General features: G+C 47.1%; 1 protein-coding gene across 1 annotated transcript in view; it reads left to right on the top strand.

Moving 5' to 3' along the window:
* RTF1 (RTF1 homolog, Paf1/RNA polymerase II complex component) overlaps window positions 1-17,583 on the top strand; it is a 520,646-nt gene that overhangs the window by 382,288 nt on the left and 120,775 nt on the right. The window contains exons 13-14 of the mRNA XM_077465048.1: window positions 16,982-17,103; window positions 17,194-17,251. Coding sequence (XP_077321174.1) covers window positions 16,982-17,103; window positions 17,194-17,251 — 180 coding nt within the window. The remainder of the gene's footprint in view (window positions 1-16,981; window positions 17,104-17,193; window positions 17,252-17,583) is intronic.

The following is a 17,583-nucleotide window of genomic DNA, read 5'->3' as shown; positions in this document are numbered from 1 at the left end:
ATTTCACTACCGCGAGAAGTGTTAGTGAGCTAGAAGCCCTCTCAAGGAAGGGCGCCTTTCCTTCAGTTTTTTTTTTGGATTGGATTACTCTTAAAACCGAAGCAGCCTTTTTTGCCAAAGGTGGCTTCAAAATTCCATAGAAGTCAGGAAATTTGTTTGCCCACTTTTTGTTCGAATCCTGTGAGGGAACAGAAATGGTGTCTTCCACAAGTTCAGGAAATCCAATTCATTTTTTGTTTTTTCAGGGGCTAGGAAGGGGTCCAAAGCCTCTAGCGATACGATAGCCAGGTGGATTAGGTTGGCAATCAGTCAGGCATACATAGCAATGGGAGTGGCGGTCTCGAAAGGTATTGGGGCCATTCCACTAAGGCTATGGCAATGTCACAAGCAGAATGGGCTGGTGCCACACCTGAGCAGATCTGCAGAGCAACAATGTGGTCAAGTTTTAAGACTTTCATTAAGCACTACAGACTGGACTTTGTCTACCCAGGACCAGGCCTTTGGGTGTAAAGTTCTGCAAGCAGTAGTCCCACCCCTAGGGTAAGTGCTCGCTTATCCTCTCAAGCGTGCTGTCCTGAAAGACGAAAAAGGGAAAATCTAAGTTCTTACTGGTAACGTTTTTTCCACGAGTCTTTAAGGACATCACCGGTACCCACCCAAAATAAGGTCTTACCATTAGGACATAAGAGCATCAGGTATGTGTAATTTTTTATGATGTATCTTTGTCTCCCTAGTCTGGCCGGAGGTGCTCGTGCAAAAGCTGAAGGAGTGGTTTTAAAGATCTGGTGGAGGTGGTGTTTCCTGAGAAGGGAGGAGCCGAGGTCTCTTGTGTGCTGTCCTGAAAGACTCCTGGAAAAACCGTTACCGGTAAGTAACTTCGATTTTTTTTTTCCGCTCAAAGGAGGCTGGCATCCCTGGATTCGCAAGCCTAACAAGCCAGCGAGAAAAAAATGCTACCACATGAAGGTTTGCCCCCGCCGTCACTCGGGTGGGGGGTCTCCTTTGGGAGTTTGTGGCTCGGTGGGATCTCAGCTGTCCGACTAATGGGTCTGAGAACGGATTTTAACGGGCCACCAAACAGATTTTTCCTCTCCAGCATACCTGTACTCCCGGATCGCCTGGAGGCCCTGTTTGGGGCAGTAAGGGACCTGCTAAGGTGCCTAAGTGCCTGTTCCAGGAACGGAAAGGTTTCAGGGGTTCTGTTTCAATCTGGACGTACCCCTTCCTTTTTGGGGACTACGATCTTGGACCTGAAAGCCCTCAATTGCTTTGTGAAAGTGCAGAGGTTCAGAATGGAATCACTTGGCTGCACTCCATCAGGGGGACTCCCTGGTGTCTTTGGACATCCAGGACGCATACTTGCATATATACCCATATGCCTAAGGCATCAGAGGTTTCTGCGATTTAGTAGGGGAAGACCACTACCAGTTTGTGGCTCTCCCCTTTTGGCCTGGCTTCAACACCCCAAGTCTTTACCAAGGTATTGGCTCCAATTTTGGTGGTGTTGCGACAACGTGGGATCGCAATCGTGGGTTACCTAGACAATCTCCTTCTTAGAGCAGCTTCCACCTCAGAATTAAGAGAGGATGTGGCCATCACCATGCAAACCCTGCAGGAATTTGGGTGGGTGTTGAACCTCAGAAAGTCGGTTCTTGTGCCAACACAACACCTGGAGTTACCTAGGCTTACATCTGGACTCCGTGGAAGCGGGAGTGTTTCTCCCTTCAGACAAACTGCAGACTCTCAGAGCCGCGGTGAAGCTGTTGTTGAACCACAGGTCATCGCTGCGCTTCTGCATGCAAGTCCTGGGCCTCATGGTGGCCTCCTTCGAGGAGTGTTGCAGAAGGTGATATTGGCAAAATGGGACAAATCTCCGTTATCCCTAGGTCGGCAGATTCAGGTGAGCCAGTTAGTCAGGGACTCTCTTCTCTGACCCTTCAGTCCGGGAAGTTCCTACCTCTTCATTGGACAGTGATCACAACGGACACCAGCCTGACCGGCTTGGGTGGAGTACTGGGAGTACCGTAGACCCAGGGCCTCTGGTCAAGGGAGGAATCCCCATTGCCTATCAATATGCTTAAACTTCGAGCGATCAGGCTATGCCTCTCCACATGGTCGATGAGACTGCGAGTGCGTCCGATCAGGATCCAGTCAGACAACGCCACAGCGGTGGCATATGTCAACCATCAAGGAGGAACAAGAAGCTCGGCTGCAGCACGGGAGGTCGCTCACATCCTTCGGTGGGCAGAGCGGCACGTACCTGCCCTGTCGGCCATATACATCCTGAGAGTTGAAAACTAGCAGGCGGACTATCGCCCGATGCTGGTCCCAGGAGATCTGTCATTGCATCCGGAGGTGTTCAGGCTTCTTTGCCTGCATTGGGGCACACCAGATGTGGATCTCCTGGCCTCTCGACTAAGGTTCGTGCCCAGGACAAGAGATCCTTGGGAGGATGCGTCAGACGTGTTGGTGGCTCCTTGGGAGCAGTACCGGCTGATTTATACCTTTCCTCCGCTCAAACTGTTACCACGTCTGCTCCGCAGAGTGGAAGCTGAAGGTATTCCTATGATACTGATTGGCTCCGGCGTCCTTGGTACGCCAACCTAATACACCTGGTGGCGGACGCTCCTTGGCGGTTACCGATGTGAGAAGACTTCCTGTCACAAGGTCCGATTTTCCATCCTGCTTTACTGTCGCTGGTTTTAACAGCATGGCTGTTGAAAGCCAGGTACTAATCAACCGAGATCTGTCTGACTCAGTGATTTCCACTATGTTGAGGACACTGAAATCTTCTCGGAAGATATACCATCATACGTGGAAGGCTTATATCTCCTGGTGGGAGAAGATGGGGTGCCGTCCGCGCACCTATTCCGTTTCCAGGGTCCTGCAGTTCCTACAGCGAGGTGTGGACCAGAAACTAGCCTTAAGCACCATCAAGGGACAGATACCAGCCTTGGCTATCTTTTTCCAACATCCCCTGGCGTCTCACTCTCTAGTGAGCACCTTTGTACAAGGCGTCCAGCATGGAATTTCCCCCCCCCCCTCCCCCCAGTGCGTCCACCCTTACCTCCGTGGGATCTGAACCTGGTGTTGGCACTTCAGAAACCGTTTGAGAACATCATGGAAATCCCTTTAACACTTTCTCAGAAAGGGATCTTCCTATAGAAGATCGCCTAGGAGGGTTTCGGAACTGACAGCCTTGTCTTTCAAGTCGTTTCTAATTGGGGAATTCCCATTATTCTGTTATTTCCTCTCCAGTTAGTTTCATATAGATCGTCACTTTTAAACTTGATGGGTCCTTGTTGTGGTACAAACCAAAATGATCTGACAAGCTGTGGTGCCAGAAACCCTTTTTTATATTATCGGTGTTCACTGACCCTTGTTGTATGTGGTTTATTCGAAGCTAAAGTGGATTATAATAATAAAAAAGTTTGAGTTTTAATCCATTTTAAATTAATTTTATTTCATTTGATATAGTGTATATGTACATTTAAGGATGTATACTGTCAGTTTAGGTAAGGTGACTGCTCTTACTAGAGGTTTTGACTATTTAAACCTTGCACGTCAGCACAGCAAGTTGATCCTGTGAAAATTACTGTGTGGTGGAAACCTCTGACTGGGGCGGAGCTTGTGCTGATGTCACCCACGCCTGTCTGTAGCTGGCACCAGTGGAGCTTTTAATAGGGAATGCGGTTATTCTTCTGTATGTAATGTTAGTCGTTTTCAGCTGATACTTATTAAATATTTGACAGTATTACGCTTAGTGCCGGATCACACAGGGGCAACCCAACATAATGCCTGACTTTGCAAGGCAATTTGGAGGTGACTTCAGCACACCTTGCAACGTGACTTAGTCGCCTCAAGGACAGGCGACTTTGGCTGTGGCCAGTCACAAAATAATCAGCTCTGTGGGAGGGAGGGGGTTGCCTGGATAAACGGGGGGACTGCCTGGGTAAATAGTTTTCTTTTCCCTGTAAAGTCGCTTCAATATAGGACTTGGAGGTGAGTTCCATTGAAATCTATGGGTACAAGTCGCTTAGAAGTCACCTTGAAGTAGCACAGGAACCTTCTCTGAATTCGGGGCAACTTCAGTATTGTGCATTAAGAGGGCTCTCATTCACTTCTATGGCATTTCTTATGTCCAGCGACTTGAGGATGTATAAGTCGGATGCTAAGTCACTGTAGTGTGACCTGCCACTTAGTGTCTCCTTTTTTGGTGAGCCTCAATGCGGAACAGGAAGGGAGACTGAAGTGGAGTTTAATATTGGTATGCTGCATGTGTTCCCTATGTTAAAGATCCATGACGCAAGACCCTTGCAGCTTCACTCTGTTAAGAGGCTGTGTGTTTAGTCATGGTGCGTGCACTGGTCATATATTTGGTCTGAAAGATATGATGGAAACCTTTTTTCTCTTATATTCACCGACCGACACAGCTCCTCTCTGTAACTAAATGGGTTGTATAGCCTGCCATTAGGAGAAACTAGGCAAAATTGTTACACGATACACAACTTAAATCCCGCCCCAGGGGTGGCGGTCCCCGTGCTATCAACCCTTCCCACTGCTCCTAGCAGCTTCAGTTTTTATTTTGCCTAGCAAGGAAAATGACCTAGGAAACCTTGCTGGTGCCTCGGTCCATATTTTTGCTGCAGGTTTGCTGCTTTTTGCGCAAGATGAAAGATCCTGAGATCTTCTATCAACTGCTGGCTGGGTGACAGGCTGGTTAATGATATCCTTGTAGTCTCCCCAGTCCGGCCATCGAGCGTGAGCAGGCCGCAGCCAAGGCTCGGCAGGCCACGACATGCCTCAGCTCCAGAGGTGGTCGGTGAGCTTCAATGTTCCTGGGTATACATATGACCAGATCACAGTATACCGAGGCCAGCAGCCACCCTGTACTTGCGCAGGAGTGGGTATGTGATAGAATGTCTACCAGCTCTTCAGGACTGGTAAGTACGGCTCTCCCTGCTTCGGTGGGGTGAGCAGCTGGGCATTTCTTGGGGGGTCGATTCGGGGGCCACCTCACCTCCCTAGCTTCTCTCTCAAGTCCCCATCACCCCTCCTTCCCCTCTTTGAGAGGGGTGGCTGCATGCGCTGCAGGTGGTGTGTGCGGATCACTGTTTCTCACCTGTGGGGGTCTGCGCGGCTGGCGTTGGTCCTGGTCCAGGGGGTCCCAAAACATGTTTATGGAGGTTGACCTGACTGTTAGCAGGCAGCACGTTTTCATTTTTTGCTCTGTCACTGCATGGCACTTTTCCGGCGGCCATGTTGGATTTGGAAAAGCTATAAATTCCCCTGGTGAGCTTCAGCAGCCATTTTCTTTAGGATTCCTATTGATTACATTGGCGACCATTTTATTAAAGCCTGAGTGCTTTTTTTCACCGCTGGCCTCTTATGGCAGCATTACATGTGCTTTCTCTTGCTGCTTCCTGTATCCACTGTGTGTGCTGAACACTGATTGGCTCTTTGCTGAACGCTGAAGCTGCTCTGCAGATCGTTGCACCGCTGGTGGGAGCTGCTGACAGTTTTCTCCTCTCTGCAACTGGGAAGCTCCTAGGGACTACAGGCACTGCAGTGGCTATCACAGAACGCCCCAGGGTGGTGGGTCTAGTGCTAAGTAACCCCCCCACCTCCCCCACGTGACGGCAGCAGGAGGGTGGAACCTTCTTTGTCCTACGTCCCCTTGCAGGTGGCGGACAGGTTAGGGTCAGCATGGCTTCAGAAACTGGTGTTTCTTCCCCCGAAATCCAGGCTATAGCAACTGGGTCACCTGCAGTTAGCGCGGTGCGCATGGATACCATGACGGCGGTCCTTGACTCCTATGTTACTAAGATAGAGGCGGCAGGAAAGGTGCACGTAAGAGGCCCCTGCCCCCTCCCCCCATCCTCTGGGGAGAGCTCTGATGCAGACTCGGGCCCTGCTGCAGCTGGAGACCCCTGCTCTAACCTATCAGACATGGCTGAGCAGGACCGTTCGGACAGTGAGGATGATTCCCCGTCCAGGCACAACAAGGCGCTTATCACAGCTGTGCGTGATACCCTGAAGATTCAGGGGCCAGGAGATTCCTCTGCTGATGTACTGGTCCCTTTTGGGTCCCGCCAGCCAACACAATCACCTAAGGTGTTTCCGTATTTTACTTATTTTGACAAATTCATCTACAGGGAATGGGGTCACCCGCAATAGACCTTTTCGGTCCCCAAAAATTGGCGGTGCGTTACCCCTTTGAGGAAAGCCTCCGATCGTGGACCCCCCAGTATCGAGGTTAAATAAAGTAACCACGATCCCGGTTGAGGTGACTCCTGCATTCAAGGGTCCCTTGGACAGGAAGGCCGAAGCAGTGGCTCGTTCCTTTTTTACGGTTGTGGGGTCAGCCTTGCGACCTGTACTGGCATTCGCACTGGTGTCGCAGACACTGACTGGGCAAAACTTTCGCACTGTGAATTGGGAGAGCAGAACGCCTCCCCTGTCTGCGTGGAACTAGCAGACCAACTATTGCATGGCCTTAAGTACATTTGTAATGCGCCCCTGGATACTCTCCCTCTGCTATCCAGTGCTTCAGTGTCAGCTGTGGTGCTGAGGCGCCTTATTTGGCTGAAATGCTGGTCTGCTGACCAGGCATCCAACAAAGCCCTGACGGATCTTCCCTTCCTTGGCGAACGGCTCTTTGGAGCCTCATTGGATGGCATTATTAAAAATGCCACGGGTGGTAAGCGTACACTACTCCTACAGGCCAGGAAGGCTAAGGAGCCATGCCGCAGGCAAGGGCCCTCCTTTTCTGCTCACAAGCGGCTTTTTTGTCTGCCCGGTGCTTCGGCAAAATGACCCCAGCCCGACAGGACGCCCATGGACGGTCAGAAACGTCCCTGGAACCGCAAGCCTAACAAGCCCGCGAACAAAAGTGCTACCGCGTGAAGGTTTGCCCCCACCCATGTCTCGGGTGGGGGGTCGTCTTCGGGAGTTTGCAGCCTATTGGACCTCCCGTTTATCAGACCAATGGGTCTGCGATCTGATTTCCACAGGTTACAAGAGTTTCTCTCTTGGCCGTCAAACAGATTCTTTCCCTCCAGCATACATGTGTCCCCGGTTCGCCGGGAAGCCCTGTTAGGTGCGGTGAGGGACTTGCTGAATCGGTGGGTGATTGTACAGGTTCCAGAATCGGAATGCTTGCAGGGGTTCTACTCAAATCTGTTTGTGGTTCCCAAGAAGGAAGGGTTATGTCCAATATTGGACCTAAAAGCCCTAAATCACTTTGTAAAAGTGCAGAGGTTCAGAATGGAATCATTTCGTTTTAGTAGTCGCTGCACTCCATCAAGGGGACTTCCTGGCGTCCTTGGACATTCAGGATGCCTACCTGCACATACCCATATGCCTTCAGCATCAAAAGTTGCTGCGTTTGGCAGTCGGGGAAGCCCACTACCAGTTTGTGGCTCTTCCTTTTGGCCTGGCATCAGACAATTACCCAATCTCCTCCTGAGAGCTTCTTCCGCCTCAGAATTAGAGGAGGATGTGGCGATCACCTTGCAGTCCCTGCAAGCATTTGGGTGGCTGTTGAACCTAAAGAAGTCGGTGGTGGTACAATCTCCAGTGTCTGGAATACCTGGAGTTACTATTGGACTCCAGGGAAGCGAGGGTTTTTCTCCCCTCAGACAAATTGCTGACTCTCAGATCTGCAGTCAAACTACTGATGAACTGCAAGTGGTCATCACTCTGCTTTTGCATGCGAGTGCTGGGGCTCATGGTAGCCTCCTTCGAGGCTGTACCTTATGCCCAGTTCCACACCTGAGTCCTGCAGAAGGAGATCTTGACAAAATGGGACAAATCTCCATTGTCCCTGGATCGGCAGATCAAGGTGAGCCAGCCAGTCAGGGACTCTCTGATCTGGAGGTTGAGGTCCCCGGTGATTCAGGCCGGAAAATCGTTCCTTCCTCTGAAATGGACAGTGGTCACTACGGACGCCAGTCTGTCTGGTTGGGATGGAGTGATGGGGATTCAGTCGGCTCAGGGCCTCGGGTCGACAGAAGAATCCAAGTTGCCGATCAATCTGCTTGAATTGAGAGCGATCAGGCTGTGCCTCCACACGTGGTCGATGTGTCTTCAAGGGCGTCCGACCAGGATACAGTCAGACACCGCCACGGCTGTGGCTTACATACAGTGCCTTGCGAAAGTATTCGGCCCCCTTGAACTTTTCAACCTTTTGCCACATTTCAGGCTTCAAACTTAAAGATATAAAATTTTAATTTTTTGTGAAGAATCACCAACAAGTGGGACACAATTGTGAAGTGGAACGAAGTCTATTGGATTTTTGAAACTTTTTTAACTAATGAAAAGTGGGGCGTGCAAAATTATTCGGCCCCCTTGCGTTAATACTTTGTAGAGCCACCTTTTGCTGCGATTACAGCTGTAAGTCGCTTGGGGTATGTCTCTATCAGTTTTTCACATCGAGAGACTGAAATTCTTGCCCATTCTTCCTTGCAAAACAGCTCAAGCTCAGTGAGGTTGGATGGAGAGCGTTTGTGAACAGCAGTTTTCAGCTCTTTCCACAGATTCTCGTTTGGATTCAGGTCTGGACTTTGACTTGGCCATTCTAACACCTGGATACGTTTATTTGTGAACCATTCCTTTGTAGATTTTGCTGTATGTTTGGGATCATTGTCTTGTTGGAAGATAAATCTCCGTCCCAGTTTCAGGTCTTTTGCAGACTCCAACAGGTTTTCATCCAGAATGGTCCTGTATTTGGCTGCATCCATCTTCCCCTCAATTTTAACCATCTTCCCTGTCCCTGCTGAAGAAAAGCCGGCCCAAACCATGATGCTGCCACCACCATGTTTGACAGTGGGGATGGTGTGTTGAGGGTGATGAGCTGTGTTGCTTTTACGCCAAACATATCGTTTTGCATTGTGGGCAAAAAGTTTGATTTTGGTTTCATCTGACCAGAGCACCTTCTTCCACATGTTTGGTGTGTCTCCCAGGTGGCTTGTGGCAAACTTTAGACGAGACTTTTAATGGATATCTTTGAGAAATGGCTTTCTTCTTGCCACTCTTCCATAAAGGCCAGATTTGTGCAGTGTACGACTGATTGTTGTCCTATGGACAGACTCTGCCACCTCAGCTGTAGTTCTCTGCAGTTCATCCAGAGTGATCATGGGCCTCTTGGCTGCATCTCTGATCAGTCTTCTCCTTGTCTGAACTGAAAGTTTAGAGGGACGGCCAGGTCTTGGTAGATTTGCAGTGGTCTGATACTCCCATTTCAAAATGATCGCTTGCACAGTGCTGCTTGGGATGTTTAAAGCTTGGGAAATCTTTTTGTATCCAAATCTGGCTTTAAACTTCTCCACAACAGTATTACGGACCTGCCTAGTGTGTTCCTTGGTCTTCATGATGCTCTCTGCGCTTTCAACAGAACCCTGAGACTATCACAGAGCAGGTGCATTTATACAGAGACTTGATTTCACACAGGTGGATTCTATTTATCACCATCAGTCATTTAGGACAACATTGGATCATTCAGAGATCCTTGCTGAACTTCTGGAGTGAGTTTGCTGCACTGAAAGTAAAGGGGCCGAATAATTTTGCACGCACCACTTTTCAGTTTATTTGCTAAAGTTTAAAATATCCAATAGATTTCGTTCCACTTCACAATTGTGTCCCACTTGTTGGTGATTCTTCACAAAAAATTACAATTTTATATCTTTGTTTGAAACCTGAAATGTGGCAAAAGGTTGAAAAGTTCAAGGGGACTGAATACTTTCGCAAGGCACTGTATATCACCAAGGGGGAACAAGAAGCTCAGCCGCTGCTCGGGAAGTCGCTCACATACTTCGGTGGGCAGAGGCCCTTTTGGCCCTTTACATCCCGGGTGTGGAAAATTGGCAGGCGGACTGAGTCGACAGATACTGGACCCAGGAGAATGGGCATTGCATCCGGAGATATTCAGGCTGCTGTGTCTGAAATGGGGCACACCAGATGTGGATCTATTGGCCTCCCGGCTCAATCGAAAGGTGCCGAGATTCGTGTCCACGACAAGAGATCCGTGGGCAGACGCGCTGGTGGCTCCGTGGGATCAGTACCAGCTGATCTATGCCTTTCATCCACTGAAACTGTTGCCACGTCTGCTTTGCAGAGTGGAAACCGAGGGAATTCCAGTAATCCCGATTGCCCCAGATTGGCCTCAGTGGGCCTGGTACTCAGACCTGGTGCACCTGGTGGCAGACGCTCCCTGGAGCCTGCCGTTGAGAGAGGACCTCCTGTCTCAAGGTCCAATCCTTCATCCTGCTTTACCATCGCTGGCTTTAACGGCCTTGCTATTGAAAGTCGGGTATTGAGGAATCTTGGTCTGTTGGACTCGGTGATTCCAACTATGCTGAGGGCGCGGAAATCTTCTTCCAGGAAGATATACCATCGTACTTGGAAGGCCTACATCTCCATATGTGAGGAGAGAGGGTGGCATCCGCGCTCCTTCTCTATATACAGGATCCTGCTGTTTCTTCAGCAAGGTGTAGACCAGAGGTTGGTGTTGAGCGCCATCAAGGGGCAGATTTAAGCTCTGGCTGTCATTTTTTTTTCAAAGACCCCTGGTGTCTCACTCATTATTGAGTACCCTTGTGCAGGGGGTGCGACATGTAGTCCCTCCGGTGCATCCTCCATTACCTACGTGGGATTTGAACCTGGTATTGTCGGCGCTTCAGAAGCCGCCGTTTGAGAATATCAGGGAGATTCCTCTGCTGACCCTTTCACAGAAGGTGGTCTTTCTAGTGGCCATCACATCCGCCAGGAGGGTTTCAGAACTTGTCCTGCAAGTCGCCTTATCTGGTCATCCACAGGGATAGGGTGGTGTTGCGTCCGCAACCGTCCTTTCTACCGAAGGTGGTTTCGACCTTTCATATCAATGAGGACATTGTATTGCCGTCATTGTGTCCTAAGCCGAAGCACCCCAAGGAGGTGACCCTTCACACTCTAGATGTGGTTAGGGCTCTGAAGATGTTCTTGTCTGCCACAGCTTCCTTTCGGAAGTCCGACTCGCTGTTTGTTTTCGGTGGCTGGTCCTAAGAAGGGCATGGCGGTCTCGTCAGCCACCATTTCCAGGTGGATCAGACAGTTTGTAGTCCAAGCCTACATCTTGAAGGGGCAGGTGCCTCCCTTTCCAGTCACGGCCCACTCTACAAGAGCAATCGGAACGTCTTGGGCCTTCTGACACCAAGTGTCTGTCGCTCAGATGTGTAAGGCGGCGACGTAGTCGTCTGTCCATACATTTACCAAGTTCTATAAGGTAGACGTCAGTGCATCGGCTGATGCCTGTTTTGGCCGCAAAGTTTTGCAGGCGGCCCTGTAGTTGCAATTGCATTTTTTTTCCTGGTTTTTCTGAAAAAAACTCAGTACTGTTTTGGTTAATGCACTGTTGCATTACTTCCGCAATGTTGCGGTCTTGGGGATCACTCTTGTTTTTCCAAACACTGTTGTTTTTTTTTGGTGGGTTTAGTTTCACTATTTCCCACTTGCCATGGTGGATGAAGTTTTTATGCTGTTTTTCCCACCCCTCGTTTGGCACTGTTTGGGGACGTCCCATTTAGTTACAGAGAGGAGCTGTGTCGGACGGTGAATATAAGAGAAAATAGGATTTTTTGTACTCGCCGTAAAATCCTTTTCTCTGTAATTCACCGACCGACACAGCACCCACCCTTCCTTTGTTCTATGTTATACTGCTTGTTGACGTACTGAAGCTGCTAGGAGCAGTGGGAAGGGTTGATAGCACGGGGTCCGCCAAGTTCTGTGTATTGTGTAACAATTGTGTAACAATTTTGCCTAGTTTCTCCTAATGGCAGGCTATACCACCCATTTAGTTACAGAGAGGAGCTGTCGGTCGGTGAATTACAGAGAAAAGGATTTTACGGTGAGTACAAAAATTCCTATTTTTTTTTAAACTCCTATGTTTATGGACTTTACTTTATGTGGACTTTCACTGTAGTTTTCGGTGATTTTATAGTTTTTTTGTTTTTTTTTTAAGTAATACAGTAGCACTTGATAGAGATTATTCATTGTTTCACACAATTATGGATTATTCTACACAGCGCGACAATATTTGCGCTATTTATAGTGTTCAGCATAAATGAGTGAACCCAAACAAATTTGTCAGAAAACAATTACTATCCTTTCAGAATCAACTTTTCTTTTCTTACATCAGGGGACACAGAGCCATAGTAGTTACTATGTGGGTTATAGGGCCACTGATAGGTGATGGACACTGGCAAGCCCTAAGGCAAGAAGTGTACTCCCTATATAACCCCTCCCACTACTGGGAGTCCTCAGTTTTTTAGCCAGTGTCTAAGGTGTTGGTCACGAGTAAAGATCTGCTGTGCTGAGCTCCACTGGAAGCAATCCTTGCTTGGGCTAGCCATGCTGACCGGATCCGTTCTGATGTCTCTTTTTCATGGGCTAAATGAATGGTACCCAGGCCTCATGTCCGAAGAAACAAGGTTTTGCTTGTGAACGTTTCTCTGTAGAGAGCTGGGCCCTGGGATCCAGTACGTTTTGGTAGCAAGGCCATAAAATTTTTGCCGGCGGGGTGCTGTCGCAGGTCCAGGATTGTGGGTAACCCGAGGTTCCTGAAGGTTTCCTAAAAGGCATAGGAGCCCACCATGAAGGGTGAAGATTGGGTCTTTATCTCTGATAAAACCCTGCTGCGAGGAAAATTTAAGGGAGATTTTCTCAGGAACTTCTCCTATGTATAATGTTGTCATGCCTATGTGTCACCACTTGGGGCTTTATTGATCATTCACAGACTTCACGCTGGAAACACAAAAGCCAGAAGCTGTCATATTTCCTCTCCTCCGGTAAAAAGGGGGGTCTGCTTCTCTTCCTGTGCCCCCCAAAAAAGTGTGAGCTGCTGCTGTCTTTGGAGGGACAGAGGATGGCTTGTTCAGGTTAGTGACACAGGGATTTTTCCTTTGACACATTATACTTTACCAGGCTAGGATTAATAGCAACTATTGGCGCTGAACTATAGCCTAGCAATGTACATTCTTTTGTGTAGTGCCTCTGCTTTAGGCTTCAGGCTATGAATGTTAATGGGACCAGGAATTTCTCTAAAGGGGTCATTGGTTTTCACTATAAACTGAATCCATTTCCAAAAGAATGTCTCAAAGTAGATGCTATGAATGACTCTATCATTTAAGCCTCATGGCTTATGCTTGGACTAGTGCATTCTCGCAGAGTTCTGTGGCTGAGAAATAGATCAGCAGAAGCACCGTGTAAAAAGCTCTTAGCCAATTTTTTCCCCTTCATGGGGTACAGCTATTTAGACGATCTGGATAAGTACATCGAAAGGACCTCTCATGGGAAATGCTCTCTTTTACCAGTAAAGAAGAGGTTCAAACATTTCTCCCTGAATCGTGCTGCCTCTCCTATGCCAGGGCATCTGCCTCTAGGCAGTCTCAACGGCCTCAACCGTCAGGGTTAAGGGAAATTCCCAAGGGCAGCACCAGGGTCAGAAGAGATCTTGGGGGCAGAAAGCCCACAAGGTAGAATGCTAAAGCCTTCTCACGAAGGGGCACCCCCACTCATTCGGGTGGGGAGGAAAGTTCCTGCAATTCTCAAGATCTGGCAGGAACAATGTCAAGACAGATGGATTTCTGCAGTTTTTTTCTTTAGGTTAAGACTAGAGTTCCGAGAGTTTCCGTCTCCTCATTTTTTCTAAGGGAAAAATGTTCCCAAGGATCCAGAGAAAGAGAGATCTCTCTCTCTGGCCTTTGGATCATCTATTATCCCAGTCGGTGATATCAGATGTTCCCTTATTGGAACAGGGCACAGGGTTTGGCTCAATCCTTTTTCAGGTTCCAGAACCACACAGAGAGGTAAGACCCATCCATTCTCGATCTCGAAGATCTGAATCGGCACTTAAACATCCGATCTTTTTCATAATCCGATCGGTTGTGTCCATCCTGCAAGAAGGGGAGTTTTTTTGGCTTTAATCGATATCAAAAATGCATATCTCCATGTGCCAAATTTTCTCACTCACCAGAGATTTCTGCGTTTTGAAATATAAAATTATCATTTCAGTTCTGGCCCTGCCATTCGGTTTAGCCACAGCACCACAAGTGTTCTGAATGATTCTGGCACCAACTTTAGCCAGATTATGGGCTCAAGTCATAACGGTCCTAGCCTATTTAGAAGATCTACTTTTAATAGAGCATTCAGTTTTGGGTTTAAAACCAGAGTCTGATCACAGCTGTAACTACCTGAAATCTCTGGGTTGGATACTCAACCTAGGAAGGATCCTCCATAAAAGATTACAGTATTTGGGGCTGGTTATAGATACCATACAGAAGAAGGTATTACCACAGACAAGAATCAGTTCCATTGTAGGACTGATTCAACTTGTCAAAACAAAGAAAAATCCTTCCATTCGGCGGTGCATGAGATTGTTAGGGGAAATGGTGGCTTCATTCGAGGTCGTCCCTTACGCGCACTTTTTACTCAAAAACTAGTGATTGTTCAAGCTTCAAAGAAGAAAATTCTTCCTTCCCACTTATGTTAGAGCACACTCATTCAGGGCGATTAGTGCCTCTTGAGTGGTGCATCATCAGGTCTCTATGGCGCAGATCTGTAAGGCCACAACTTGGTCTTCGGTTCATACGTTTATCAGATTTTATCAAATCGATATTAAAGGTCATGAGGACATTGCCTTTGGGCGCAGTATACTGCTGGCTGCAGTATGAGTCTGTTTTAAAAATCCTGCTTTTCTATGAATCTCTGTACTACAAAATACTCCCACAAATGCGAGCCATTGATTTGTTAATTTGCAGATGCAAAAATGTATTTTTCCTGAAAAAAATTCATTCAAGACCACGTTGCAATTATAAGTGCACCCCAATGAATGTCTTAAGAGCAAAGCTAAATTTTAGATACCAAAATCCTAAATAACAAGAATTCAACTACAGGTGAGTCTAATTATTCATTAACCACTTCGCCCCGGGTGGACGTCCTGGAACGGCCTTGACTTTCCAGGGGTGTATCTGAATGATGCCTGAGGCTACAGACATTATTCAGATATCAGCATTTTCAGCAGGCGATTCCCTGCACCATAAGAACGATCATAGCGGCTGTTCCACCACTTGATCGTTCTTATGGGCGGCGGGAGGGGTCTCCCGCCGCCCTCCGGTGCTTCTACCGATTCACCGCTTCCATCGGTGAGTCAGAGACAGGATCCGCCGGCCCCTGGATGGTGATCATACAGATTTCCGGCGGACCAGGAGTCTCTGATCGTTCGGATGCCAGGCGCAATGTTATGATGTCACGCCCGGCCTCTGCATTCAAATAACGGTGCCGCCTCGGCTGGGGAGCCATGATCTTTTTATTTTATTTTAGGCTTCCCAGCCTAGAGGTGAGATGTAGGGTCTTATTGACCCCATATCTGAATGTAAATAGGTCAGATCATGCCATATTCCTATTACAAGGGATGTTTACATTCCTTGTAATAGGAATAAAAGTAATCAATTTTATTTTTTATTTTTAAGTGTCAAACTAAAAAAATAAAAGTAAAATTAACAATAAAAAATGTAAAGCGCTCCTGTCCCCGTGAGCTTGTACGCAGAAGAGAACGCATACATAAGTCCCGCCCGATTATGAAAACAGTGTGCAAACCACACATGTGAAGTATCGCCGGTGAACGTTAGAGCGAGAACAATAATGCCAGCTCTAGACCTCCTCTGTAACTCAAAACATGTAACCAGTAAAAAAAATTTAAAGCGTCGCCTATGGGGATTTTTAAACACCAAAGTTTGGTGCCATTCTACGAGCACATGCAGTTTTGAAGCATGACATGTTGGGTATCTATTTACTCGGCGTATCTTCATCTTTCACATTATGCAAAAAAATTGGGTTAACTTTACTGTTTTTTTGTTTTGTTTTTTAAAGCATGAAACTTTTTTTTTTCTGAAAAAAACATGTTCGAAAAATTGCTGCGCAAATACCATCGAGATAAAAAGTTGCTACAATGGCCATTGTATTCTCTAGGGTCTTTGCTAAAAAAAAAAAACATATATAATGTTTGGTGGTTCTATGTAATTTTCTTGCAAAAAAATTATGAATTTTACATGTAGGAGAGAAATGTCAGAATTGGCCTGGGAGCGAAGTGGTTAAAGAGGTGTCCAGCAGACAGTTAATTATAAAAGGGTGTTACTTGACAAATAAAACCCCTTCCCATTTTATGCCATCAGCAATGGCACCACATGAAAAAGAAATGTCACAAGGCCTGAGAGAAAATTTCTAAAGCAAAGCTTTACTTATCAGTCAGAACACTGTACCAAAAGTGATGCAAAAATTTAACAAAGATTTAACTGCAACCATCTTACAGATATCCAGACCGTCCAGGGAAGTTAACACCTTGACAGGAGCGTCTTCTGATAAGGGTTGAATAAAATCTCCATGCTAGGTCACTCCAGTTAGCTAAAGTAGAAAGCCAAACTAGGGTGATTGACCCCCATGGCAAAATACGGCATACACTACTGAGGAATGGCGTGCATAGGTGTCGTCCATAATAGTCTTCATAATCGACACACGTGTGAACAAGCCTTTAAGCCGGCCATAGATGGAGCATTTTTTTTTATTTTATGCAACCATAGATTCCCCCATCAACACAGTCCATCACAGAGCTATTCTGTTCTCCCGGCGGGGGGAGCTGTCCCATCTGGGAGAACACAGTAATTATTGCTAGTGGCTATAGCCACTGGCAATAATGGCAAGAAAAATCTGACAGGCTGGTTGTACCCAAGTTGATCGATCAACTTGGGTACAGTCAGCCTGCCCATACATGGTTTGAATCTCTTGCTGAACCGTCTGAGATTTCAATCATCTATCGCCGGCTTTAGTGTAGCTTCAATAAATAAACTAGAACTAGAAGCAAGTGAAGAAATGTGTAGACTCAAAAATTTAAATCCATGATACAGCTGCATACTTGCAGAAAGTTACTGATGCTAACTGATGTTTATTGTAGGCCATGGCAGAGGAAGCTGGAGACCCTGAAAGGGCAAAACAGATTCAAGATCAGCTGAATGAATTGGAGGAGAGAGCTGAAGCTCTGGACCGTCAGCGTACCAAGAATATTTCTGCCATCAGGTATTATTTCTGGTGGTAATATTTGAGGTTTGATTTTTGTAATATGCTTGTGTCAGTAATTGTGTGTGTATATATTTTTTTTTTTCTTAGTTATATAAATCAGAGAAACAGAGAATGGAACATAGTGGAATCTGAGAAAGCTTTAGTGGTGAGTGAATTTTGCATGATGCATTTGGTATTTTGCATGTTACTACTTCACTTTATATAGTATGCTGCAATGGTTGTAGATTGCAGCCATGTTGCAAGAAATCATCAGTTGTGATTAAAAGAATTGTTTCATCAGGGGAATGTACTAAAGCAAGCCATAGACTGTTTAACAGATTCTTCCATAAACAAACAAGGTCGATGAAGGAATACCCCTGCCAGGTCATTGTGTCCTAGCAAGAGCACATGCAGCTGTCATAATTCAGTGGTTGCAGATGATTGGCTGCAGCCGATGATCAATAAAAATTTGTCCAGCGTGTTTCTGGGGAGCCCACA

This window comes from Lithobates pipiens, unplaced genomic scaffold, assembly GCF_037356315.1.
Source record: "Lithobates pipiens isolate NorthernLeopardFrog02 unplaced genomic scaffold, aLitPip1_a1.2 Scaffold_30, whole genome shotgun sequence".
In the NCBI taxonomy this organism is placed as follows: domain Eukaryota; kingdom Metazoa; phylum Chordata; class Amphibia; order Anura; family Ranidae; genus Lithobates; species Lithobates pipiens.
Note: the sequence above shows the minus strand (reverse complement) of the source record. Positions and strands in the feature narration are given on the sequence as shown.